This window comes from Pogona vitticeps, chromosome 4 (genome assembly GCF_051106095.1).
Source record: "Pogona vitticeps strain Pit_001003342236 chromosome 4, PviZW2.1, whole genome shotgun sequence".
NCBI lineage: Eukaryota > Metazoa > Chordata > Lepidosauria > Squamata > Agamidae > Pogona > Pogona vitticeps.
In genome coordinates this window covers 119,992,092-120,019,853 of record NC_135786.1, presented here as the reverse complement: position 1 = coordinate 120,019,853, position 27,762 = coordinate 119,992,092, and the positions used below count along the sequence as shown (strand labels likewise).

The 27,762-nt window shown below is 43.1% G+C and overlaps 1 protein-coding gene across 5 annotated transcripts in view; it reads right to left on the bottom strand.

The window, feature by feature from the left end:
* ASTN1 (astrotactin 1) overlaps positions 1-27,762 on the bottom strand; it is a 448,149-nt gene that overhangs the window by 111,404 nt on the left and 308,983 nt on the right. For all 5 annotated transcript variants that reach the window (XM_078392393.1, XM_072998206.2, XM_078392391.1 and 2 more), the window contains 2 exons: positions 26,368-26,472; positions 24,213-24,401 (listed from right to left, as the gene is read on the bottom strand). In XM_078392393.1, coding sequence (XP_078248519.1) covers positions 24,213-24,401; positions 26,368-26,472 — 294 coding nt within the window. The remainder of the gene's footprint in view (positions 1-24,212; positions 24,402-26,367; positions 26,473-27,762) is intronic.

Below are 27,762 nucleotides of genomic sequence, written 5' to 3'. Positions count from 1 at the left end.
CTTCCCTTCCCCTGCAACTTTTCTTCATAAAGCTTGCAGAATGCAAAATGCAAAAGTTCTTCTAAGGCAGTAACGTTATTAGAGATGGAGTGGAAGAATGCTGGACAAGACTACATTGATTAGCACCAGAAAAATAATAAAACATATTGAGCTGCAAATAGTTGGGAACAAAAAATAGTATACAATATACTAAATCAGACATAAAATTATAAAATGAGACAATTCCTAATAATCCTGAGACAGCTCCTAATATCAAATAAATCAGATACAGCAGGACACAAATCTTTTAAATCATCACCCTAACAGCAAGCTGGTCAATCTGGTTCCTATCACAGTCCTTTCCAAAGACTTTGGGAGAAAGCAGAAATTTTGAAGAAAGATAGCTCTAGAAATTCATGTCAATGACATTTTAGTAAGGCAAAACTAGAGACAAAGGGCAGGAATCTGCCAACTACTGAGAAGAGAGAAATCCAACTGCCCTGGTAAATAAGGGGAGTTGGGAGGATATATTTTCACTCACTGCTAATGGAGTAGCTTGTGGCACAAATCAAAAGGCGGGTTCTCACTGACACAAGAACTTTGTGAAACAACTGACTGCAATCGAACAACAGGTGTTCTGGTGACAACAGTCTGACCTGCTTTTCAACCCTACTTCTCTATCCAGCATTTGCCTTTCTCTCACAATTACTAGCCATGTGCTCTTGCCTATCATTTCCTCCAGCCCTTTGTCATGCACTTCATTTTGCAAGTCCGCATGTTAGACAAAAGCCAGAATACATCCTTCAGAAGATTACAAGCAAACTAAATACAATTTATTCAAAAATAAAAACCTATTCACAAAGCCTTATTCAGCGTGACATTTGTTCTGAATGACATCTAGAGCCACTCTCCCCACAATCTACATGGGAAAATTGGATTATGATTAACTACACTGCTAAGGATCATCTAAGATCCTCATTCCAAGCACTCTGTTGACCTGACTTTCCTTCATTAAAACAAATTGCTTGGCCAAGGTCAGAGCAGTTTGTAGCAGCTAGAAATGGTTGCTTTGAAATACTTTTGTGAAGCTTTTGAACAATATTTAAACTTCCACTGCAATAGCTGGAGGTCATGTATTTTTAGAACACTTTCATTCCTGATATTCTGAGCATATGTTCTCTTGTGTTCACTTGCTATATTTTAATTGGTTTTTATTCTCAATTTAATGCCAACTGTTCTTACTGCCAGCATCAGCTGCTCAAGCTGAGATGGTGCCTTGTCAACTTTAGTGGTGTGTATGTGTGTGAGAGAGACCACACTTTGCCTCTCACTGCTTTCTGACCGCTTGCTGGGTCATTTAAAAAGAACTACCCACTCAAACCCATTGCTTATGATTATTTTAAACCAATTTCAAGCATTGACATCATCTGAGGTAGAGAGGTAGACAGGGTGTTTGACCACTGGCTTCTAAAAACGGTCAAGCCGACAAAATAGAACAGGCCATTTCTTTCATTAATGTGTCTTTCCTTGAGGGCCAGGTTCTCCAGCCTGTGGGGGTATCTAAAAAAAAGCTGAGCCCCTCACCCCCACAGCCTGCCCCCACCCCTTCCCACTGCTGCTTACCTTGTCCTGTTGCCCCCTCCTGCTCTGCTGCCGCCTCTACTAAAACAGAAGCTAGACCAGCAGAATGGTGGTTTCTATACCAACAGCCTAGCTGCTGGAACAGAGTTCCATTGCAAACAGCAGTGGGGAAGGCATCCTTTTGGGCAAAAAAAGCAGGGGCGGAATCCCTTCGGGGTGGGACAGGTGAGAAAGCCATGGGTTCTATAGGGGCCCCCTATGGGCAACAACAGACCTCTGGGACAGAGGTTATCTATCTGTAATGGAGAATAAACATGTTATATTCAGTGGCATGTTTTCTCTCCCCTCTGCCAAACTGAGAGATTGCCAGACCCTTTCTATTTTACAGAGAAAAACACAGATGTCTTGGTGAAGCCAGGGCTTCCTGAATGCTCACACAGCAGGACACCCTTTCCTCTGTAGAAGAGGAACAACCATTGCATCCAAGATAAAATATTAAGCTCTGCTTGTCAGTTTTGAGCCTCTGAGCTGCCAACCACTTTCAACTGAGAAGGGGGAAATTCAGAGTTCAGCTGAGTCTTATCCAGCTGCTGGTCATTTTGCACAGTTATTTCAATTAGGGACTGTGTAGAAATAGATGGATTTATGTATTAGCTTAGAGCAGTGGTTCTGAACCTTGTGTACCCAGATGTTCTTGGACTACATGTCCCAGAAATCCTGGTCAGCAAAGCTCATGGTGAAGGCTTTGGGGAGTTTTAGTCCAAGAACATTTGGGGACAGAAGGTTGGGAACCACTGGTTTAGACCAGTGGTTCTTAACCTTTGTTACCCAGATGTTTTTGAACTGCAACTCCCAGAAACCCCAGCCAGCACAGTTGGTGGTGAAGGCTTCTGGGAGTTGCAGTCCAAAACTCCTAAGTAACCCAAGGTTAAGAACCACTGGTTTAGACCATGGTGAAGAGAAGGTACATCAGGATCTAATCAGATTCTAGTGGTAGGGCACTAGGTGATCAGCAATTAATTTGCCAAAGATCAGCAAGCACTTCTGGTTCTCAAGCTGTGTTATAGTAGAACTATGGTTCAAGATGCTTTGACTACAGAGGGCAGATCCAGGAGCAGTAAAAGCAGCAGGAAACTGGGGCTCCCAGAAGACCTGTTGTATACTGTGAATCCAGACGTAGTAATGTAAATAATGTAAGAGGTTAGCATTTGTATTCTTACATAAACCTTTGTTTGTTTATCAGGGCAAACCATTAAGTTTCCCCTCCTAAAACAAACTTATTAAGGGGTGAGGAATGTGGTGTCTGTCCAGGTTATGAATGTTAATGTGGTATCTGCACAGACCAATGGCAGTGCTGGAGGGGCAGAGTCATGAGATATAAGAGACTCAGTAGGAGGAGGGGGAGAGGGTGTTGAGGAGTTTTAGGAAGATTGAGGAGTTTGGTGTGGCTTTGGAGATTGGGCAGGGGATAGGTGGTTGAGAGTGGACAAGGGAAAATGTTTGTTTAAGAGTTAACAACATTGCTTGTTCTGTCAACATTGGTAACAATAAACAATTTCTATTTGGTTCTTTAAAAATGACACATTGCCTGGACCTCTATTATTAATAATAAACAATGTTGATGTAATCAAGTGGCGGCAGCTGAAAGACACGTAGCTTGTGCCCTGTGTTTGGTGAAATAATCAAGGGATAAGAGGGAACATGACAGTTGAACATAACATAAGATAATAAGAAGAGCCTTCTGGATCAGGCCAAGGGCCCATCTAGTCCAGCTTCTTTTATCTCACAGTGGCCCCACCAGATTCCAACTAGATACCTGTCAATTGATACCCCTCCCCTGCATCTGACATTTTGAGATATATTCCTTCTAATCCTGAAGATTATATATGCCAATCCTGGCTTGTAACTTCCGATTGACTTTTCCTCCAGGAATCTGTCCAATCCCCTTTTAAAGGCATCTAGGCCAGGTGCCATCACCACATCCTGTGGCAAGGAGTTCCACAGACTAACAACACACTGGGTAAATAAATATTTTCTTTTGTCTATTCTCACTCTCCCAACACTCAATTTGATTGGATGTCCCCTGGTTCTAGAACTGTGTGAGAGGGAAAAGAGCTTCTCTCTATCCACTTTATGATAATTTGAATCATGACCACCCTCAGGCGCCATTTCTATAGACTAAGAGCCCCAAACACTGTCACCTTTCCTCATAAGGAGGTGCCACAGCCCAGTCATCATTTTAGTCATTCTCTTCTGCACCTTTTCCAATTCCACTATGTCTTTTTTGAGGTGTGATGACCAGAACTGGATGCAATACTCCAGGTGCTGCCTTACCAGTGTTTTGTACAATGGCATTATAATATTGGCTGTTTTATTTTCAATTCCCTTTTTAAAGGATACCTAGCATGGAACTTGCCTTCTTCACTGCCGCCACGCACTGGGTTGACACTTTAATCAAGCTGTCCATCAGCACACCAAGATCTCTTTCCTGATCCGTCATGGACAGCTCAGAACCCATTAGCTGATAACTGAAGTTTTGATTTTTTTTCCCCCAATGTACATTACTTTACATTTTCTTATATTGAAACACATTTGCCATTTTTTCCATCCATTCTCCCAGTTTAGAGAGATCCTTCTGGAGCTCTTCACAATCCCTTCTGGTCTTCACCACCCAGAAAAATTTCGTGTTATCTTGCAAACTTGGCCACCTCACTGCTTATCCTGATCTCCTGGTCACTTATGAACAGATTGAAAAGCACCAGTCCCAAGACAGATCCTTGGGGCACACCACTCTTCACTCCTCTCCATTGTGAAAATTGCCCATTGATACGCACTCTCTGTTTCCTGGTTCTCAACCAATTCTCAATCCATAAAAGGATTTGCCCTCTTATTCCCTGAATTTTCCTCAGCAGCCTTTGGTGAGGGACCGTGTCAAATGCCTTCTGAAAATCCAGATATACTATATCCATTGGTTCACCTGCAACCATATGCTTGTTGACTTTTTCAAAAAATTCTAAAAGGTTTGTGAGGCAAGACTTAGACTTAACAGAAGCCATGCTGTTTTCCCCTCAGCAAGACTTTGTATGTTTTAAGATTTTATCTTGGATGAGGCTTTCCACCATCTTCCATGGAACAGATGTCAGACTAACCAGCCTGTAGTTTCCCAGGTCCCCTCTCCTTACTTTTTTAAAGATTGGGGTGATGAGGTACCCTTCAGTCCTCTGGCACTTTGGCTGTTTTAAGGGACAAGTTGCATATTTTAGTTACGAGATCAGCAACTTCATTCCTCAGTTGCTTAATAACCCTTGGGTGGATGTCATCTTGGCCCAGTGACTTATTGATCTTCAATTTATCAGTTAGGTCTAAAACATCCTCTCTTTTAACCTGTATCTGATTTAATTTAATAGTCAGGAGGGGCTGTTCAGGCAGCAGAATCTGCCCAAAGTCTTCTGTTGTGAAGACAGATGCAAAGAACTCATTTAATTTCTCTGCAATCTCCAAGTCCCCCTTTACCTCCCTTACCATCCAGAGGGCCAACTGCTTCTCTGGCAGGTTTCCTGCTTCTAACATTATTTAAAGAAGCTTTTATTATTCCCCTATATATTGCTGGCCATACGTTCCTTGAAATTCTTCTTTGCCTTCTGTATTATCTTCTTACTATTCTTTTGCCAGAGTTTGTGTTCCTTTTTATTTTCCTCATTTGGGAAGGATTTCCATTTACAGAAGGACCCCTCCTTCAAAGCCTCTCTAACATTAACCATGCCAGCACCCTCTTGGATTTAACTGAGCTCTTCTTTCTTTGTGGTGTACACTTCCACTGGGCCTCTACTACCGTTGTTTTAAACAGGCTCCATGCACTGTGGCGAGATTGGGTTCTTTTTATCTTCCCTTTCAACTTCTTTCCAACTAGTTTCCTCATCTGAGGAAAGTCCGCCCTGTCAGCAATCCCCCATCTCCAAGGAGATACCGGGGATGCCGGATAATTGAGAGATTCCAAAGTTTAGTCAGTCCTTTAGGAGCTAAGATGAGCCCAAGACTCTCAGCTAGGCCTGACTAACACTTCTTCCTCAAATCCACCTCCTTTATTAAGAAAAGCAACACACACACACACACACACAGACAAATCCATGAGTTTAAACTCAGGCTAATCTGGGCTCTATATCAGGTAGCAAATACACATGGCCAAATCAGAAAGACTAGTCTGTTCAAGAAACCAATGCATGCAATTCTAAATCATTACTGTTTTATTTAAAAAAGGATGGTTCAGAAAAGAATTCAGATTATTGCAAAGTAATTCAGTTAGAAACATTTTCATAACAAGGCAGACAGATCACCCTCACTACTCCAGCTGGAAAAATAAAATAATTAAAAGCATTCTAAACTAGAATAATGCATAAGCATAGTCATTCTTACGTTCCTGTGATTCCATAGTCCATGATCCACCAGGAAAAGTTAGATTCCAGTTATAAACCATTTTGGGAAAAAGCACGTGTCTGTCCTTTCTCAATCAAACTCCATCTTTTTTTCAACTCCTTACCAACTTCCTTCTTCTTCCCAGAATCCTCATAAGGAACACCCTGTGATGATTTGTGTTTTTATGTGTATTAGAATGGGATATGTAGTCCTAAGATTGTCCCAATAGCATCCATCTTGATTTAAAGTCTGCTCTGTAGTAGGAAAGTTTTTCATGCTGTTTCAGAGAAGCTTCGCACTCTGATTATCTCGTTGCTAAGATGAGTAGAGAGCAGAGACTTTCGTAGTCAAAATAATTCTGCCACAAAACTTGATAACAACTCTCAAGCTCCATGAGAAAGTTAGGCGGAACAACAAGACCCAGGAGGGGGTGTTCCTTATGAAGAATGCTGGGAAGAAGAAGGAAGTTGGTAAGAGTTGAGAAAAAAGATGGAGTTGGACTGAGAAAGGTCAGACACGTGCTTTTTCCTACCATGGACTGATGGAAGTCAACTGGATTTCATCTAGAATCAGCCTATGAAGACCCAAGACACGTGAGATGGACTGTGTTATGCTTTTTATTAGTTAGCATAATTCTATTTCTTTATTTTTCCAGCTGGAGTGGGGAGGGGAGTATTCCATTTGTCTTGATATGAAAATGTACCTACTGAACTATTTTACCATCAACTGAAACCTTTTCTAAAGCAAGTCTTTTCAATAAAGCAGTAATGATTTGATCTGCATGCATTGGTTCTGGTACAGACTAGCTGAATGTCTAATTGGCCATGTGTGTTTGCTACCAAAGATTTAGAGCCAGATTATTCTGAGTATAACTCATAGATTTGTCTGTGTGTGTTGCTTTCTTAATGAAGGAGATTGGCTTTTGAGGAAGAAGTTTAGACAGGACTTTGCTGAGACCTAAGTGGCTCTGCTCAGCAGTCAGAGGTTTGTCTGGATTTCGGACTCATCCCAGTCTCCGGCACCCCCATAAATCTCTTTGGAGATAAGGGGCTGCTTACACACCCCCTCCTGGGTCTTGTTGTCCCGCCTAACTTTCTCATGGAGCTTCAGTTGTTATCATGTTTTGTGGCAGAATTATTTTGACTACGAAAGTCTCTGCTCTCTACTCATCTTGGCAACGAGATAACCACAGAGCGAAGCTTCTCTGAAACAGCATGAAAAACTTTCCTACTACAGAGCAGACTTTAAATCAAGATGGATGCTGTCAAGACAATATTATGACAACATATCCCATTCTAATACACATAAAAACACAAATCATCACACGCCCTTCCAAAATCAAGAGGTTTTGTGTCAGATTTGCTTGACACTCTTCCCTCAATATGCATGGCAAAAGGGATTGCAGCATGGTTACTATTCTCTAGTGGCTCAGTGACATTCACATCCCTAACCATATCTTGTGCACCACACAATATTAAATCCAGAGTCACCTGTCCTCTGGTGGGCTCCTTGACAAGTTGCTCCAAGGCAGAGTCCATCTTCACTGGCCTTCTTCACTGCCACCAGCATGTCAAGAAACCCAGTTTCTCTTTCTTGATCCGAGCATGCATTGGCCCAGTGGATGTGATGATAATTGAAGTCCTCCATGATTACAATCCTATCCCTTTTTGACACCTCCCTGATTTGTCTCCTCATTTCAAGGTCCCCCTCAAGTTTTTGATCTAGAGGATGACAGCACACCCCCACTAAATGTTCCAGCTCACCCATCTTTGCTTGACTCTTCGGGCATTTGATAAAAGCACCTGTGTATGGGGTCCCCCCAAGAAGAGCTGCTTGTTTCTTTCTTTTTTCCCACAGCTTCTCCCTCCAGTGGACCAACTATCACATCCCATCATCTCCCAGTCCTAATTCCTACACTGCCTTGTGAGGGCAGAGCCCATAGAGTTGGCTAGCCGTCTTCCCCGTGGCCATCATTTAGCTGCAGTGGCTTTCCTTTCCTTTCCTTTTTGTTAAATAAAGAAAGCAACCTATTGACACAGCATGGTATTAGAATTGCACAGTGTCAATAAGAGAAACATTAAAACAAGAAGATGAAAATAAAGGAGGGAATTTCTCTTAATGTCACAACCCATCTAATATGACACAAGGTTGTCTCCTCAGTTAATGCTGCCCACAGCTCCATTTGGTTGAAAACTAGCCATCTGTGCAGGCTACACAATGGGAATGGGATAATTAGGATTGTACTGAATCGTGTGTGTGTATATACCGTATTTTTCGCTCCATAAGACGCACCTCTCCATAAGACGCACCTCATTTTTAGGGGAGGAAAACAGGAAAAAATATTTTGGCAATTTTGGCTGACTGGGCCTGCAGGGTGCGGGTGGGGGAGCCTCAGAAGGGTCCGAGAGTGACTAAACGCAATTCACCTGGAGTAGGAACTGGCAATGCCACTCCAGTATCTTTGCCAAGAAAACCCCATGAACAGAAACAAAAGGCTAAAAGATATGACGCTGGAAGATGGGACCCTCAGGTCGAAAGGAGTCCAACATGCTACTGAGGAAGAACGGAGGACAAGTCCAAGTAGCTCCAGAGCTAATGAAGTGGTTGGGCCAAAGCTGAAAGGATGCTCAGCTTTGGACGTGCCTGGAAGTGAAAGGAAAGTCTGATGCTACAAAGAAAAATACTGCATAGGAACCTGGAATGTAAGATCTATGAACCTTGGGAAGCTGGATGTGGTCAAACAGGAGATGGAAAGAATAAACATTGACATCCTGGGCATCAGTGAACTAAAATGGACAGGAATGGGTGAATTCAATTCAGATGATTATCATATCTACTATTGTGGGCAAGAATCCCGCAGAAGGAATGGAGTAGCCATCATAGTCAACAAAAGAGTGGGAAAAGCTGTAATGGGATATAATCTCAAAAATGATAGAATGATGTCAATACGAATCCAAAGCAGACCTTTCAACATCACAGTAATCCGAGTTTATGCACCAACCACCAATGCTGAGGAGACTGAAACTGACCAATTTTATGAAGACTTACAACACCTTCTAGAACTGAATTAAGGAACCTTGTAATGATGGTGATAGAGGAGAGTGAAAAAAACGGTCTGAAGCTCAATATCAAAAAAACTAAGATCATGGCCACTGGTCCTATCACCTCCTGGTAAATAGAAGGGGAAGATATGGAGGCAGTGACAGAGTTTACTTTCTTGGGCTCCATGATCACTGCAGATGGAGACAGCAGCCACGAAATTAAAAGACGCCTGCTTCTTAGGAGGAAAGCGATGACTAACCTTGACAGCATCCTAAAAAGCCAACACCTTGCCAACAAAAGTCCGCATAGTCAAAGCTATGGTTTTCCCTGTAGTGATGTACGGAAGTGAGAGCTGGACCATAAAGAAAGCTGACCACCAAAGAATTGATGCTTTTGAACTGTGGTGCTGGAGGAGGCTCTTGAGAGTCCCCTGGACTGCTAGGAGAATAAACCTATCCATTCTAAAGGAAATCAACCCTGAGTGCTCATTGAAAGGACATATCCTGAAGCTGAGGCTCCAATACTTTGGCCATCTCATGGGAAGAGAAGACTCCTTGGAAAAGACCTTGATGTTAGGAAAATGTGAAGGCAAGAAGAGAAGGGGACGACAGAGGATGAGATGGCTGGGCAATGTCATCAAAGCCACCAGAATGGGTGAATACTTTATTATGATCAACAGATCAGATGTGAGCCACCAGAATGAATTTGACACAACTCCGGGAGGCGGTGGAATATAGAAGAGCCTGGCGTGCTCTGGTCCATGGGGTCACGAAGAGTCGGGCACGACTAAATGACTAAACAACAAAGCTTGATATCCATCAGCCGGCAAAGCAAGCCTTGGGATGAAGTCACACAAAATCTTCCCAAGCAATATCCTGATGAATCAACAGCCATCTTGTAATAATTGGATCATAGATCCAGTCAAGATTAATGGTTGAATTTGCACGACAGAATAAGAAGCCCACTTTATCATTGCAGATGGTGGAGTTGTCCTGTGTTTTAACCGTGTTCAGGGGTCTCCTCCTCTGGCCTTCTACATCTGGGATTTCTGAAAGCTAAAGGCACTATTAGGAAACAGATCTGGGACACAGTCCTCCAGCTCAGCAGAGTGTGGGTTCCAGATTACTCACAGCAAAATCACAAGAAGGTTTTCATCCCAGAAGATTATCTTTGTAATTTAGAACTCATTGGACATCAGAGAGCTATTACCCTGGCCCATTTCAATGCTGTGCCATCAGCCTTCAATGCTGTGCCATATGCATCTTTCCTTTAAAAAGATGTGTATGTACCCCTTAAGACTAACATTTTTGCCCTTACCAATCTGGCATGGTAGCAACTGTGGAAGACATCCTTTTATATTGTTCATTTGATAAGGATTCCCACAGTCCAACAGGGTCCTGGAAGGCACTCTTGGACCCTTATAACCCCAACAAAGCCTGCTTTGATGACACAAACATTTATTGGGGGTGGGGGTGGGGGAAAAAACACTGAAACCAAAGTGGCTCAAGTACTGGATAATTCCCCCGTTTCTCACCACCACCACCACCTCACTGCACTGATCCAGACATACTAATCAATTCAAAAATATATTTCTCTCACGTGGGAAGGGCACTCAGGTAGAAACACGGCTTTGTTTGAGGTCTTTTCACTCATTAATAAGACTGAATGTTTTTTTAAAGCCTGCAAGAAACCGTTCAATCAGAGCAACCCGGGGCTGGAAACAGTTTCAGATTAAAACCATTTCCCTGCTAAAAAAGAAGAGTCACATTGTGGTTTGTGCTTCCCCGTTTTAGCTCTTCCAGCTGTTTGAATGTGGATCCGTTTCCAACTGGTTTTCTGGGAGGGGCAAAAAGATGTCCCCAGAAGTCAGTCAGTCTCTCTCTCTCTCTCTTGCTCGCTCGCTCTCGCGCGCACTCACTCGCTCTTGCTCTAGCTTGCTTGCTTGCTTGCTCGCTCTCACTCGCTCTTGCTCTTGCTCTTGCTCTTGCTCTCGCTCGCGCGTGCCCGCACACACTCGCTCTCTCTGCTCCCCTCCACCACTCCTCACCTCATCCCGTCTAAAATGACCGTGCATGGGCGAGAGGGATGGGCAGCCACTCTAATTCCAACGCTGAGCAAGTGCATAAGGCAGCAGCTGGAGCTTTCAACACACTCCTGGGGCTGGCCAAACCACACACCCTTTTACCCAGTTGCCGCTGCTGCTGGGAATTGGCTCCGGGCAGCGGAGGGTGGGGGCGGAGAATTGCCCTATGTTGTATTGGGACTAGGCAGGATATGAAGGGCAGCTAGTCCTCAACTGGGGAGATGCACATCCCAAAGAGTTTGGGTTTTATTTTATTTTTCCCCACGAACCTTTCAAAAGGCTGCAAATGAGGCCAACCTGGGCGCTCCCTCCCAAATACTGCAGAAGGCAGGGGTCCCCCGGGAAGGCGGCGGCAACTATGGAATGAAACTTGGGCAGGAAGAGAAGGTGGCTCATTCTCTGCCCGGGAAGGAGTGGCGCGGAGGTTTACGCTGCCTTCTCAATCGCCCTGCCTGCAAGCTCTGGTTGCTTTAAAAACGGAAACTGGGCTTCCTGTTAAATGCCCCGTGTGCTCGGCAACCAACTATATTCCACCGCCACCCCGCCTCAGAAAGGTTCTGGAACCTGGCTATTTCACCCCCGCTGGCCCCGCAGGGGTGGGAGGAGCCTCCAAAGGGTCCTGGAAGGCACTCTCGGACCCTTCCGAGTCTCCCCCCACCATCCCCCACTGGGAACTGGGGAGCGCTGTTTTGCAGTATTCCTTCCATAAGATGCAGGCACTTTCCCTCCCTCTTTTTGGGAGGGAAAAAGTGCGTCTTATGGAGCAAAAAATAGGGCAGGTTGTTTTTTAAAATGATCAACCTGGGATTACCTCAGAAGATCTGCGTGTGGATAAAGGACTTTCTGACAGATAGGACACAGTCAGTAAGGATGGGATCTCACCATTTTTCTACCCTGGTACTAAGTACAGGAACTCCCCAGGGTTGTGTGCTAAGTCCCTTCCTCTATTCCCTGTACACACATGATTGCACCCCACTGTATAACACCAATGCAATTATTAAATTTGTGGATGATATGACAGTGGTGGGGCTTATAAATAAGAACAATGAGTCTGCTTATAGAAAGGAAGTACAAGGGTTGATACTTCGGTGTAAAGAAAATCATCTCACACTTAACATAAAAAAAGTAAAGAACTCATAATTGATTTTAGGAGGAAGAGAAGTGTACATTTACCACTGTATATAAATGACGAGGAAGTGGAGAGAGTTGGTAGTTTTAAATTTCTGGGTACTTACATCTCAGAGGACCTCTCATGGACTATAAATGCCAATATGCTAGTGAAGAAGGCACAGAAGAGGCTGTATTTCCTGAAAATGCTCGGCAAGTTAAATTTATCTCAGCATTTGCTTCTATCATACTATTGTAGCACCATTGAGAGTGTCCTAACCTAAGGTATTCTGGCATGGTTTGGGAGTAGCTCTGTAGCGGACAAAAAAGCTCTACAGAGAACCATTAAAATTGCCCAGAATATCATCGGGCTCCAGCTACCAACCCTGGATGACATCTTCACATCCCGCTGTCTGAGGAAGCCACACAACATTCTGAGCGACTCTTCCCATCCTGCTTATAACTTTTTTGAACTGTTGCCGTCTGGTAGAAGATATAGAACAATTAAGACTCGGACCACACGTTTTCTGAATAGTTTTTATCCCAGAGCTATAATAGCACTTAATAATGAGCTTAAAGACCACCAGTAGTGAAGAGTTAGTTGGACTGTGTTACTTGGCCTGTGGTGTAGATGTTTGTATTTGTAGTGGGGACTTTTAGTGGGTGAGGAGTGTTGGGGGATTTTTTAGTGGGTGGGGAGTGTTTGGGGAATTTTATGTGTGTGCATGTGTCTGGTTTCTGGGTGTCTGTGAATTTCATTGTATGGGTATACCGTGTATATACTTACAATGACAATAAATAAATAAATAAATAAATAAATAAATAAATAAATGCCATATTTTTCGCTCCATAAGACGCACCTCTCCATAAGACGCAACACATTTTTAGGAGAAGAAAACAGGAAAAAAATAATCTGGGAATTTTGGCCTGCTGGGCCAGTGGGGATGAGGGTGGGGGAAGCCTCCAAAGGGTCCGAGAGTGCCTTCCAGGACCCTTCATTTAAGATGACAGCATCAGAGCTGAACAAGAATATACTATTAAAGGGCATTAAATTAAATACAGTATATCCTCCTACAACTTCAACCAGAATTTCAGACCAACTGTTATTTAGTACAGCTCTCAAGTGGAGCAGAATAACAAATCACACAATTTGCTTTACCTTCTTTGAATGCCAAATGGAGACAGGTGTGATGAGATGGGATTTTGAGTTAAAATCTTTTAAGGCATATGGGTTTTGTAATTAAGAAATAAGCCAGAGAGGTTCCATCTTGTTTCTTTGTATAAAGTATCTTTGCTATGCTGACAAGTTGTTTTCTAGGCGAGCAGAGAGAATGTTATTCTGAAAGCCTGAGAAAGGACTCGGTGTGATTAGATGGGAATTGTTGTGACTCTTTGATAAAGTACAGTAACCCAAATAACATCTGGTGCGTATGAGAAAGAAGTCATGTGGTACAACAGGACTGTTTGCCTAGTAACGAACTCTGATTGGATGACATCGTGGGAAGGTGCGAGAAGCCCTTGCCAGTTACTCTTGAAAAAGGAACTTTTTGCCTATGGACATTGTCTTTCAAGACCGATCCTTCAGTCATTCGTGACACATGGGACTAACCTTTACTATACTGGATTACCTATGGACTTATGGGATTTTTCCCTAAGGACTATGCATGGACTATTTTCTATGGACTGTTCTATGGAATATTCTTTAGGGACTTCTTTTCTTGGAATACTCCATATGGACTATGCTCTTGTAATTTTGTAAGGACTATGGTACATTTACTGGATTTGACTTTTTTAAGGATAATGGGACTTTTACTGAATCTTTCTTTTTAGTACAGGATTCTTGTCCTACAGGATCACTGAGGACTATAGCCTTTTTATAACCTACTTGGATTATTTTGTTTTTACTAATGAATTACTGGACTGGAACTGTTTTTATTCTTTTTAATGGCTTTTTGTGTTTTTGTAAGGTTTTTGAACTCTTTTCTATTTTTCATGTTTTCTTTGCCTCACTACATCTTTGTAACTTACCAGCACAATGCTAGTTTATTTGCTTTGGTTTAATTTGGCTTTGATACTTAGTAACATGCTTATTCTTTAATAAAATAAAGATTATAAAACTCAATTGGTTTTCTGAACAGTACACTTGTCATAGGGTTATCTGAGAGTGCTGCTTCGGCCTAGCTTACTTAGAGTCCTGTCAGTGGTGCAAGTTAAGTCTAAGGACTACAAAGCCCACTTGACCTTTTCATAATAATATCTGAGAGTACCAGGGTGTACTTATGTGGGCAGACCTGTGAGAAGGAGTGTTGTATCTTGGCTAGCTGAGTTTGGACTCACTCAGCCCATTTTAGCATGTGCAAACTCCTGATTGCTCTCTGTCCAGGCTTACACGTGTTTTTGGACCCGTGTTTGCTGACAACAGGTGATAAAGAAAGCACTCATGCACAAGCTATGAAGTTTCCCCCAGAAATTAATTCTATCCCCCAGATTCCTATCAGAAAAATTCCCAAAATGGCACACAAATATGCTTCTGCTGGAGAGACTACTGGAGCTGTCCCAGCAAATACACTTATTACCAATATAGTACCAGACTCCTAAAGAAACAGAATTCTCTGGTGTGGTGGGAGAGGGCGGCTGGGGGCAGAGGGAGAAAGCACAACTGGTATTTATATGTTGGCTTTTTTTCCCTCTACAATTCTGTGTGCAGGAAACCAGGATGTTGCTGAAGACATTATTAGTAATATACAAGTGCTTTTGCGGTCACTGGAGAGAGAGAAAAAAAGAATGTTCATGGATAAAAGGGAAGTAAAGGAATGCTAAACTCAGACTACAGTACTAGAAATTTCATCAAGATGATGTATTCCCATCATGAATATATCCAAATATAGCTGGAGGTGGAAAATGCAAGTTTATACTATGAACAAAGCACCAAGTATAGCATGAACAAAAGCAGCCTATTTGGATTTAAACCTATTTAGAAAATGAGACTATATCAACTCAAATCCAAACACTTCACCAGAAGTGATATACAGACCATATTCTCCAATACCTATTGTCATGACAAACATACAGATTTACACTTCACTTTTACTTTGACACTGACATATTCCTTTAAAAGCAAGATGTTACCATTTATCAGTAAAAAGCACTAACTAGAATATTTCACACTCTCTAATAATCCATTCTACCATGTTTAGATGTATACTTTCTACATATTTCAAAAACCTCATTGGAAGATAGATTTTTCAGTCAGCTATACAGAAAAATCTATCTCACCCCTGGGCTACCCTGAGATACCAGAGAAGCCATACAAGCTTCTCTGCATAATGGCAATCCCCATGCCATACCCAACTGGTCTCTTTAACTTCTTCCTTGCCATTTTCACTCCCAATTCACCCTTCCACTTTCTTTTCTGCTGGACTCGCTAGGAATGAAGGGAAATGCTGAGCTTCAATTTTGCCTAGACTCAAACACATTGTGGTAACAAAGATTTGCCTCTTAATTCTGTTTCTACAAAAACTAGTTGCAGTCACCCAGAAAGTACTTTGCACAGGCTCAGAGGGAACAGACTGACCAAGCTTTGGAGGTCCCTAACTTAAACTGACATCTCAGCTTTCCCTTTTTAAAAAGGCTACAGCTGACTTCCCTTAAAAACTCACATCTCTTTAAAAAGCTTTCACACCTTAACTCTGCCACTCAGTCCCATTGTTTCCCATGGCTCTTCCAGATGTGGTCACTTTCAATGGGCCAGGCATTAGTCTTTGTACCAACAGACTCATCACTAAAGATGCACTTTATTTTGACTCAGAGGAGAGCAGCAGACATGCCATCAGCCACAAAGTCCCCCAAGAGCCACACTAAAGGTGAAGGGATTGGAGCTGGGGGGGGAGAAGAGGGAAAGAGTGGAAGGATTTGGGAACTGAGAATGAACCCACTTCTCATTTGTACTGTCAATGCAAACTCTTCTCCCGAGTACAAAGGAAGTCTTAAGGACGCCAACAACTAAGTTTAGAGGCTAATTCCCAATCGTGAGTGGTTGCAACCGGCAGCCCCAAGGGGGGTGGAGGAGGGTTTAAAGGCACAGCGCTCTGCAATTGTTGCAGGGCTTCCACTCAACTTGCCACAGCAGGCGCGACAAAGAGGCAAACCAGCTCCCTTCTCCTCTAGTTTTTGTCCTAGCAGCATGAGCCTCGCCAGCCCTTCTGGTAAGGCAGTGCTGGGCTCTCTCTGCCTGCCCATCTCCCTCTCCACACACTCGAGACCATCCAGCCAAAAAGCTGCCTCCCGGGAATTCTGCCTCACACCCCCTTCCCTCCAGCCCGCCCCTTTTCTCCCGCCAATGTGCCCAGGCAAAACAGGGACTCCTGCAACGTGGGGAGGTGCAGACCGGCCACCACTGCTGCTGTTGAGGGAGCAGCCGAACAAGTGCGGTGTGTCTGCGCAGCAGGCGAAACTCCCGAGACCCAGCAGTGCGAGCGAGTCTCTGAGTCTCTGCTAGCAAAGAGGATAGCTGCCGCCATCTGCCGAGACCCAGCAGTGCAAGCGAGTCTCTGCTACCAGAGAGGATAGTCGCCGCTGGCTCTGCCAAGACCCAGCAATTCGAGTGAGTCTCTGAGTCTCTGCTAGCAGAGAGGATAGTCCCCGCCATCTTCAGAGACCCAGCAGTGCGAGCGAGTCTCTGCTAGCAGAGAGGATAGCCGCCACCAACAACCCCTCCCTCCATTTTACCTTTTCCCGGTCATGGAATCCAACCAAAAAAGCCTCAAAAGCTAGCGATTTCACCCCCGCTGGCCCTGTTGGGGGTTGGGGGAGCCTCCCAAGAGTTCTGGAAGGCAGATTCGGACCCTTGGGAGGCTCCCCCCCCACGGGGCCAGTGGGGGTGAAATCGCTGCCTTTGCTCCATAAGACGCAGAGACTTTCCCAGGCACGTTTTGGGAGAGAAAAAGTGCGTCTCATGGTGCAAAAAATATGGTATGTATAAACACATGATTCATATATATATATATATATATATATATATATATATATATATATATATATATATATATATATATATATATATATATATATATATATATATATATACACACACACACACACACACACACACACACACACACACATATATGTATATGTATGTGTGTGTGTCTGTGTGTGTGTGTGTGTGTGTGTGTGTGTATAAAGTACAGTGGTGCCCCACATAGCGAGGTTAATCCGTTCCGGATTAACCTTTGCTATGGGGAAACATCGTTAAGTGGGACGGGGAAACCCACTGGAACAAAGTTTAATGCGTTCCAAATGGGCCCCAAACTCACTGGTCTCCGATGTTTCCCCATGTTGCGGCGGCCATTTTGTGTGTCCCGACAGCCATTTTGGGTGTCCCGGCGGCCATTTTTAGTGTTCCGGTGGCCATTTTTAGTGTTCCGGTGGCCATTTTGGGTGTTCCGGCGGCCATTTTGGTTGTCCGGCGGCCATTTTGGAACTGCCAAACAGCTGTTCCCCCATCGCAATGCGAGGATGTCCTCACATTAGCGATGGGGAAATCCGCATCGGTATGCGGATTCTTCGTTAAACGGTGCACTCGTTATGCAAGGCACTACTGTGTGTATATATATATATAAAAACCAGGAGCTCCTAGCACTGTGGCAGAAAGGAGCAGGACAGCTCTTTAAAGGGGCAGGATGGATCAATCTAAGCAGAAGTGTGTATGGATGCCACAATTTATTTCCCACCAAACTAATTTAGATCCCAACAGCAATCTGTACATCTATCTGGACAGCCCCTATGAAGGTTTAAACCTCCAGCCTAGGCTCTGGGTGTATGTGTGTGAGAGAATGCTTGCCAGCGATGTTGGCGATGGTATATGTGTATGGGAGGAACAGAATGGACTATGAAGGAATGTATGGAGAGAATATTTGTCAATTTACTTGGAAAGTGTTCTTTTTTTAAAAAAAATCATTCCCAGACTCCAAAATATGTGAACAAAATGGATAAATATTTATTTGACAAATAGGTTGGTGAATAAAGATTTAACCTGAAACAGAAGGGGGAAATGGTCACTCTCTAGATAGGGTAACTCTTGAAAGCTGGTTATCAGTGGAATTAGAGAGGCACGAACTAGCATATAGTCAATAGTGCTGGATCCTTGGCTGACATGTACGTGAACTCTGAGGGATGATCCTCTGGAAAAGTGCCATTCAGAAGGTACAACCCCAACTTGGAGGCTACCTTAGCCAAATACAGTCCTGCGAGGTTTGAGTATGAATCTTTAAAAAGCCTAGGGAGGGGGAGAAATGTATGAGAATCATCCAGATCACTAAAAAATTCCTTGTACTTAGATTCAAGATTAGTATCATCAGGGCACAGGCGTGCATTAAAATCTTCTAGGAGTAGCACCTTTGCCTTGGGGTGATCTACTAATAGGTTTGCTATATATGTCTCTAAAGAGCTCCAGGCTTCAGTTATTTGTAGTTTTAGAGTGAGGGGGGGGGGGAATATACTTTTATTAAAATTAGGCTATCTTCCCTACTTTCCAGGACTATTGCCATAGCCCTTGAGTCCATGGGAGTTTTTTCTTTACATTTGAAATTTAGGGTATCTAAGATTAAAAGTGCCAACCCTCCTTTCATCCTTCCTAGGCCCTCTCCCCTTCTGACTTTTACCCAATAATTGTTGTACCCTTGCAAGGTGATTTCTTGGTTGGTCCAAGTCTTTTGAATTGCTATAATATCAAATTTCTGGCGGTCAAAGGGATTATCATGTGAATTTGTTAAACAGCGAAACCACCCTGCAGCATTCCATGAGAGTATTTTAAGCGGGGAGATTAATATTTGTCATTCCGTTTTATCAATTGTATTTATACCCCACCTACCTGGTCAAACAAACACTCTAGGCAGCTGAGTAGGTAGTGAGTGATTGTGCCTCTTCCATGAGGATGTCAGTTTAGGCTTGGACGATGACAAAGGGACCGATACATGCTTCTTGTTTCAACCTCTATTTTGCAAAGAAGGAGGTTGAGAGGATTCGGAAGTAAGAGGAGCTCGCTTTTGTTGCTCGGTATGACACCGTTTGAAATGTGCTTGCCAGACAGAAGGGTAAAAAACCTGGTATGGCATCATCGGGAAAGGGGGAAAGGCCCTATACAGTGCCATAGGTCTCTGCGGGGAGACATGCTTCCTTTTCTCCGTTTATTTTCTGGGAGAAGGAGGGGCAGTTTCGGGGTTGGAAACTGAGATTTCAACTGCCTGCCCTGATGTTGGGTTGGAACGGGCCAAGGCCAGGCTGGGCAGGTGCGCAGCCAGGAAATGGCCAATACTCAGTGTTAGGCTCGATGTCATAGCAGAGACTATTATTTGCTGAACCTCCTCCTGATCAGAGGCAAAATCATGAGCGTCCCTCGAGGATTCCTCCAAAATGGAAGAGGGGAGAGATGGCTGAGGGCAGGAGGGTTCATTCATTTTCGGGGGTTTTGTTGCTGATTTTTTCTTCGAAGGAGGATCAAGCGGTTTAGTGGAGGATTTAGCAGACAATTTTGGCTTAGACATTTTCTCTTTTTTGTGCTTTATCCTTAGGTGGGTTGGAGACCGGGGTTTCAGGGGCAGTCTGAGCTGTAGGGAGTCTCTCGCCCGATGAAACAGGGGATCTTACCATTTCCCTGGAGGGGGAAGAAGGATTCATTGCAGTTTGCCAAAGGTGAGATCTAAGCCTCTGTAAGCGTTTGAGTGCCGGCCGAGTGAGATTTTTGCAGGCGGCTCAAGAATGAGTGGGGTGAGATTCACCCGGACAGAAAAGACACTGATTGTGAGCGTCAGAGAGAGAAATCTTATTAGAACAAGAAGTGCACCATTTGAAAGGAAACTGGTAGGCCATAAGAAAGGGAAGGGGGAATCAAAAAGGCAGGAAAAGGCAACAAAACAGAGTAAAAGAGAAGCAGATAGCTCCAACTGATTAGGAAAGAGTAAAGAAAATAAGAAGGAGAAAACAGTAGCCCTGAAAAGGGCCGTTTGGGCAATTAGCTTCAAAAAGGCTAAAGAGAAAGCTCAGTCTTCCAAAGGAGAACCATACAGCTTGGCGGAAAAAAGGAACTGCGGGGAATGGAGGGAGGGAGGAGCATATGCCTTGTGGGGGAATCACACCACTAAATTGTTACTTTCAGCTCTAGAATCTTCCGAGAACGTCAGCGCAGGCGCAGACAAGGCCCAAGGCACAGAGGCCACGAAGAAGAAGAACCTGATTTCTGACCTTTTTGCCCAGAATTAGCTTTGGTATAGCCTGAGAGTCCAGTCTTCTAGAGTCAAAGAATTGTCTACTGCCACTCTTATGTACAAATTGTGATTACCTCAGACCAAAATATATTGGCATTAACTCCTCTCAGCCAGTCTGCAAAAGCATATGTTGTGCTATGCAGAGAGCTAGGGGACAAGGTGAGCAAACAAATTCTAATGTCAAGTACACATGTTGGAACTGGAGTGAGATTGCATCTGACATAAGGGAAGAAGGAGCTACAAGTCATTGCCCATTCTAGGTCCTGCTGTATGCATGTTGCTGCCTGAAACAGGAAGTTCTCTGACATATGTAAGTATAGTAGTCTAATTTAGGGAATGTAGTACAGTTTCAGTAGCTCACATCCATCCAAGAGAGGGGAATAGGCTTAGTGAGAACTTAGCTGTTCCCCACCATGGGCCAGGCTATGTCACCAATGGAAGAATGAGTTCTGTTCTTTTCCTTGCCAGCAGTTTATCTTGACACCTTATTCTATGAATGGTATGACAGCAGTCTATGATAACTTGTTACAGAACACAGGTCTAAACAGAAGGGAAAAAAATCTGAGGACATGAGAAAACCTTAAATCTCAGCTCAGAGAGCAGAGGTTTGTGTAACCAAGTCTTATTATGAAGGCCCAGAGATAAATCTTTGTGTCTCATTTAATAAGACCATTTCTCTCCCACTGACTGTTGTCCATGTCTAAACATTTCACAAAGAATAGGCCTGGAGCCAGTGCCTTATTGAAAGAAACTCCCACAAAGAAAACAAGTCTTTTAAATTGGGAAGGGGGATGAGCAGCCTGAAAATATAGGGCTTTTCTTAGCCTCCCCATTATGCAGGAAATAGACCACTTTAGGAGAGCTTTGAATTGCTGTTTAGTAGGCTCCAGGGAGAAAGCAGCAGTGACAGAGAATGGTTCTTCTCTTGCAATTTTTCAATCGATATAAAGCTCTTGACATACACTGAGGGGGAAAGGATACAGAAAGAAAGCGAAGCAGAGTGTGGCAGGTGACAGGACTGAAAAGAGACTGAAATGAGAAATGCAGTACAAAGAAAAGAGAAAATGTGAGATCTAAAGAAACAGAGAGGTTATGAATGCTGTTGCTTGAAACATGAAAAGCAGAAAATGCTGCATGTTAGAAGTGCTTGATGCAGAGTGTTGATGGAGGCAGGTGGGCAGGTAGGATATAAGAAAAGAGTGAATTCAGGTACATCTCCAAAGCTAATGCAGGAGTAAATTCTACTAAGTAATGTTATACACAAAAACCGGAGCTGGTTTCAGCCACATGGAATGAGAGCTGAAGAGGACCTTTGCTGTTGCTGCTGCAATGCATCCTCAAGAATGCAATGTTTAACCCTGCTTAACCCTGCAGTGGTACAAGCCCTGAAATGCCCTTCCAGCGCCTGTACCACTAGAGGGTTTTCAGGCTATACTGTCATAGTAAAAATGGGCCTGGAATACCCAAAGGGGAATCAGTGAGCAGTAGGTAAGACAAGCAGGAGGGGGGAGTTTCAGGCGAGCAGCTGAAAGATTAAGCACCATGCTCTCTTCACTTCTTTGTTCTAGAGCATCATCTCTTGAAGGCACTTTTCAATTGAGAAGATGTTGCCCAGCCATTGTTTTACATGTTGCTGTAGAGTCACAAGTAGTTTGGGAAATCATTGGAAAATCATCTAGTTTAAATTTAGAATGGACAATCCATTAAGTGCCTCTGCCAGATATTGATCCAGCCATTCAAATACAGTATTCAAAACATAGGTACTGAAAAAAGTTACTCCTCTGGACTGCAACTCCCAGAATCCCCCAGCCAGCAGCTGTAGTCCAAGAAAGACACTCTCCAGTCTATGACAAAAACTATCAGTCTGTATGACTCTGTATAAAAACTGTATGAAGACCTTGCAAAATTGCAGAACAACATATGAAAGGCCAGATGTGTAACCCAGACCAAAAATGCAAGCACAATTAATATGCCCAGAACAATTCACAAAGGATATTGATATCACTCTAAAAGTGTTCAGAGAGGCATCCATGGATTCTTCACCTACACTTTATTGTTAAATAAGCCTGTGAGGTACATTAGACTGAGAGATTATCCCTTCAAAAGAGGTCCCAGTGAATTTAAAGCAGTCAGAATGTGTACCACACCTAGTTCTCAAATGAAACTCATAGTTGGAAGTTCAGGTGTTCTTACCACCTCAATGAGGTACTCAACATTTCCTACTGTAGTTCATGGGACAGCACTCACACTCTATCATAGAATTCTGAAACCATAAATTCAGTTTCCATACAAAAACATTTCCCTGCTAAACAGGTGGTAAAAGGTCTGCTTATTTTGAATTCTCTGGATGTCTGTCCCTCTGCCACTTTAAATGTGACTCCACTTGGTGGACCTTATGATTCTAGTCAAAAACCAACCACGTCCTCTAATCCTGAAGTGTTTCCATCACCAGTTTAGAAGACAATGGAGAATAGGAAGAGCTGAGTATGTGAGGGCAGGTATGGCCCATTAACTGCAACTCTGAGAAAAGTCTGACATTTTGCTATAGAAGGCATTCTGAGCTGCATGGAAGCAGACAACGTGTGTGACTCAACAAAAGAAAACTGAGATGCTGCTACTTCTTGTTAAAAAAAGGAAGAGGTAGTGTTGTGTGACCAGATAAATGGCGCCACAGGCAGGAGGGTTGTATCCTCATCCCCAACACCCTGGAATCTCTGATTTTGTTGTGCCACAGTAGCCATCTTATTTGGCCTGCTAGGGCAAACTGAACCTGTCTTGGGTACATGCTCCAAATATCCCAGCTGAATTTTGCCACTTATGGTCATAATGAAACAGTGAGGGTGTGATCTTATGGACATATATAGCTTGCAGTTTGGACTGCTTGTGGCACAGTCTGGTTTGAGCAATTTCCTGGCAATCACATGACACATAAGCAATAGCACTACCCCAATCTGTGCTCAAAGTGGATCATCTTGCTCTAGGAAAAGGGCTACTACTTCAGGGGACAGGCTAGAGTGATTCCCTGATGCCTTGAAGCGTTACTTTTAAGGGAAATTACTCCTGAGAAAGAACAAGAAAAAGGCTATGAGGTCCTCAAGATCACACAAACATAAGTATGGGTGATGTATTTTATTAGACCGCTTAAGAAATCAAGCAAATTGCAAGCTTTTGTGGAGAAAATTCCACTTCATCAGGCTTAGCATGAACCCTTCACTGCTTACAGTTCTGTTCTCGTTGGGCAATATGTTTCTTCCTTGGCATTGTGTTAACACACACCTGAATGCTACAGACCACCAAACTGCTAAAATTTTGGTTTTTATAGAGGTGGTCACACTTGCTGATGATCTATTACTCTAAGGCATTTGGTTCACAGCACTTGACTGCTACTTAGCCTCTTAATCCCTTAGGAAGCAGTAAGGGTGTATTTATGTTGGCTTTATTTTTGTTAACTAAATCATAGCATGGTGTAATATGTCATGTGATGTTGTTCCCCTGAGGTTATATTTACTTAATTTTCAGACCTGCTAAGGACCAGATGATTTTTATTGAGTTCTGATAACGTAAAACCATAGAATTCAAAGAGGGTGGACTTTCTTTTTCACATAACTATATAATGTATTCCTTGTATAGAACCTTTTTGGCAACAGAAGATAATTAACCTGATTTTTTTCACAGCTGGTATCTGCCATTCTCTGCAACTCTCTCTCTGAAGTTAAATAGAACAACAGCTGTAACCCTCCTACCTTTGCTGATGTCTTCATATTCCAGCCAGAGCTGCTTTTGAACCTGCTTGTTGGGATACCATATAGAACAGGACTCCTCAAAGCCATAGATAGCTTCCTGTATGTAGTGGTTGCCAAAGTGATCCAGGAGAGCCACAAAATCTCCTCGGGATGTAGCTCCATCCAGAGAATGAAGAGCATTACTGAATGCTGCAGAAGACAGAAGGACAGCAAATGGCAGTTTAAGATGGACAGGTAGACGGGACAGAGAAGGAGTGTGGCAGAAACTCCCTCCTTGAAAACACAAAGACTGATTCATTAAATTAGAAATATTTGCATCTAGCCTCCTGTTCTGATAGGGACTGACTTGTCCCCATGACAGCCAAAATCAGAATAAGTAGCAAATGCTTGGAGGGGTATAATACATCAAGCTCCCTTGGGTTCGATGCAAGGTCTGGAAGTGTACTGGTAGGACCTGAAGGCAACAGCAATTGGTTGATGTTTCTCTTGAGTGCCAGATACTCAGACAGTCCCTGCTCTTCCACATGGAGGTTCCATTTATCCATCAAGGTTATCAACATTTGACAAACATGTCTTCTATATTTATTTATTTGTTTAATTTATATGCCACCCACACTACCCAAAGGTCTCTATAGAAGGATGTAATCACTTTTTTTCAATTTATCCTTTTGCCATTGCCACACATTGTGCCAGTCAATTTTATGATTTGTCTAATTGTATGTCGTATGAAGAGCATGGAGTTCTGTGTCTAGTTATGCTGGTGATATGACCACAGAAACTATCTACGGACAAATGCTGGCTCTACGGCTTGGAGACAGGGATGAGGAGCAAGCCCTAGAGTCAGACACAACTGGACTGTTTCAAGGGGAACCAAATGAAGAAGCAAATTCTTATATCTGTTTTGAACCCACTTCTATGGATGACCATGATCTCAAGTTATAGTATTCAGTGAAAACGAACAACAAAAATTATGCTTGTGTGCTATTAATATTGTTTTAAAGGAACAAATATATTTCCTTAGCAACAGCAGGCTTTCACTATTCAGTTGGCTGTTCTTATAAAAACACTTGTGTCCAAAAGTCAAATTTTGATAAAGGTCAGTACTGAGCATATTTAATGCTACCATCAAGGTAGGAGACCAATACCAACTCCCCACCAACACCAGAAAGTGCAATTGTAACCTGCGTTAAAGGTCCTGCTGCTGAAATTTCAGCCCTACCTTAGCCCCCACCCCACCCCACCGACACCCCCTTCCTATTTAAAAAAAAAACCTTCTGCCTACCAGCCGCCGATCAGCTGATCGGCAGCTGATAGGCAGTCACCCCACACACAGCCATCCCACAGCCACCCCCACAGTCTACCCCCACCCCTTCTTCACCCTACCTTTTTAAATAACCCCCGCACAAATCGACAAATAACTTCATTATTCATCACTTCATGGGGGCAACTTCGTGCTTCATGAGTTGTCAACTTTTGACGACTCACGAAGCAGGACGACTCACCAAAATGGTGAGTTGTCCCCATCTCTAGTAAACACCTATCTTGTTCTACATTGATCATATGACTAAGGGTACTCAGGAGCTATAAGTACAAAGCTAGAGGCATATAGCCCTGGGAAGGAAATACCTTAATGTTTATATGCGTTTTTTTTTTTAAAAAAATCTCCTAATTCATGCTTCTTACAGCAATCTACAGATTAGAATACCACTATCACACTTTCTCAAATTTTGCAGATCAAAGTATGTACCAAAATGTATATAAAGTTAAAGTTAACATAATTCTAATATATATTAGAGTGAAATGCTTACTAAAATGCCATTTTTGTGAAGAAACACATTTGAAAAAGTTCTACAAGAATCCCATGTTGATGAATCAACAGGCTGATCTGTGTATCCCTGTCTTTGAAATCCAAAATGCTGATAAAATCCATGGGCTAAGTCAGGCCATGGGATGTTTCCAGCTATCAAGGTCTGGCCCAAACATGTTGCCTTTTTTTTTCTAGGTCTACTCTCTATTTTCTTGGGTGTGGAGAGAATTAGGAGGAATGTAGCCAGGACTGAGCCCTTTAAATCACCTTAACACTTTCCCTAATTAATCTCAGTGGTTGTTATAATCTTAAACCCACATCTCACATCTGAGGATGGATGTAACATACCTTGGGAGTTAGTCAGCTGGTTGAGCCGAACATGGTACATGACAGAACGCACATTCCAGTGTTGCAACAGGGGATATCCAGACACCTCACTGAAATTCACCATGCCTATGACAGGAAAGAAAAGGTAAACATGGCTTCACCAAAGGGAACCAGCAGATTCACAAAAACACACAGCCAAGGATTGTAGTGGAACCAGGGCTCACAGGGACAACACACTGGGACTTTTTAATTGGCTGGGATGACTAGCTGGGAATGGGGTAGGTTTTCCTAGCAAAAATATGTTATTGAGAGATGTTTCTGTTCTAGCACTAAATATTTGACTTAGCCTGGCCAGATCTCATTATTGCATTAGTGTCAGCAAATCAAAATAAACTGTGTATTACACCATGTAGCTGGCTGGATAGCCCAGCAGATTGAACCAACTGATTGTGGAGCCAGGAATCTGAAGCGGGACTCCCTACCATGCCTCCTGGAAAAAGACCCAGCCTATTTCGACTTGGAAAAACTACACAGTCCCAGAACATCACTGGAAGTAAAAAAATGATAAAATACTTCTGCGTACTTTGTAATTAGAAAATCTTGGGGGAAAACAGAATCATTATTAGATTATTTAATTATGTAATATGCTGCTGCTTCTGTGTATGAGTGTGAGTGGTGTGCTATACTTATACCAATGCCTGTTTTCAAAGAGGTTACTGTGTTCCTCTACTGCAGAAGAAACAAAGAATTCTCTGGCAGTGGTTGTTGTGGGTTCTTCATTGCTCTTTGGCCGTGTTCTGAAGGTTGTTCTTCCTAACGTTTTGCCAGTCTCTGTGGCTGGCATCTTCAGAGGACTGGAGTAGCACTCTGTGCTCTGGTGCAGTTTGTTTTCAAACTGAAGATGCCAGCCACATAGACTGGCGAAACATCAGGAAGAACAACCTTCAGAACACGGCCAAAGAGCCCCCCCCCCCAAAAAAAAACCCACAGCAACCATTAGATCCAGGCCAGGAAAGCCTTCACAAATGCAATTATCTGGCACCTCAAAGGCTAGGAAATCTATTAGGAGCTATCAATCTATTAACCTATCTGGAGGGGGGATGCGGATAGAGATGTAGATATGCATCAGTACAGCTTCCTCCGTTTTAGACTCACTGAGGTTGTGATTTGGGAAGAATCTGTAGTTAAAAATTTGCCATTATATCTATGCCAAGGGTCATGGGTATACACAGCATGTGGCAATGATGTGGGCTTGCAAGCTTCAATTATCCCCCTTGAAACAAAACTCCCAACATTTAGGAGTTCTAGGTAGGTAGTATAGTCAGATATCCAGAATGCTCAGTATGAGCTGCTGGGCGACTTTCAAGATTTATTTATTTGTTATTGGATTTTTATCCTGCCCTTCTAGACAGAAGT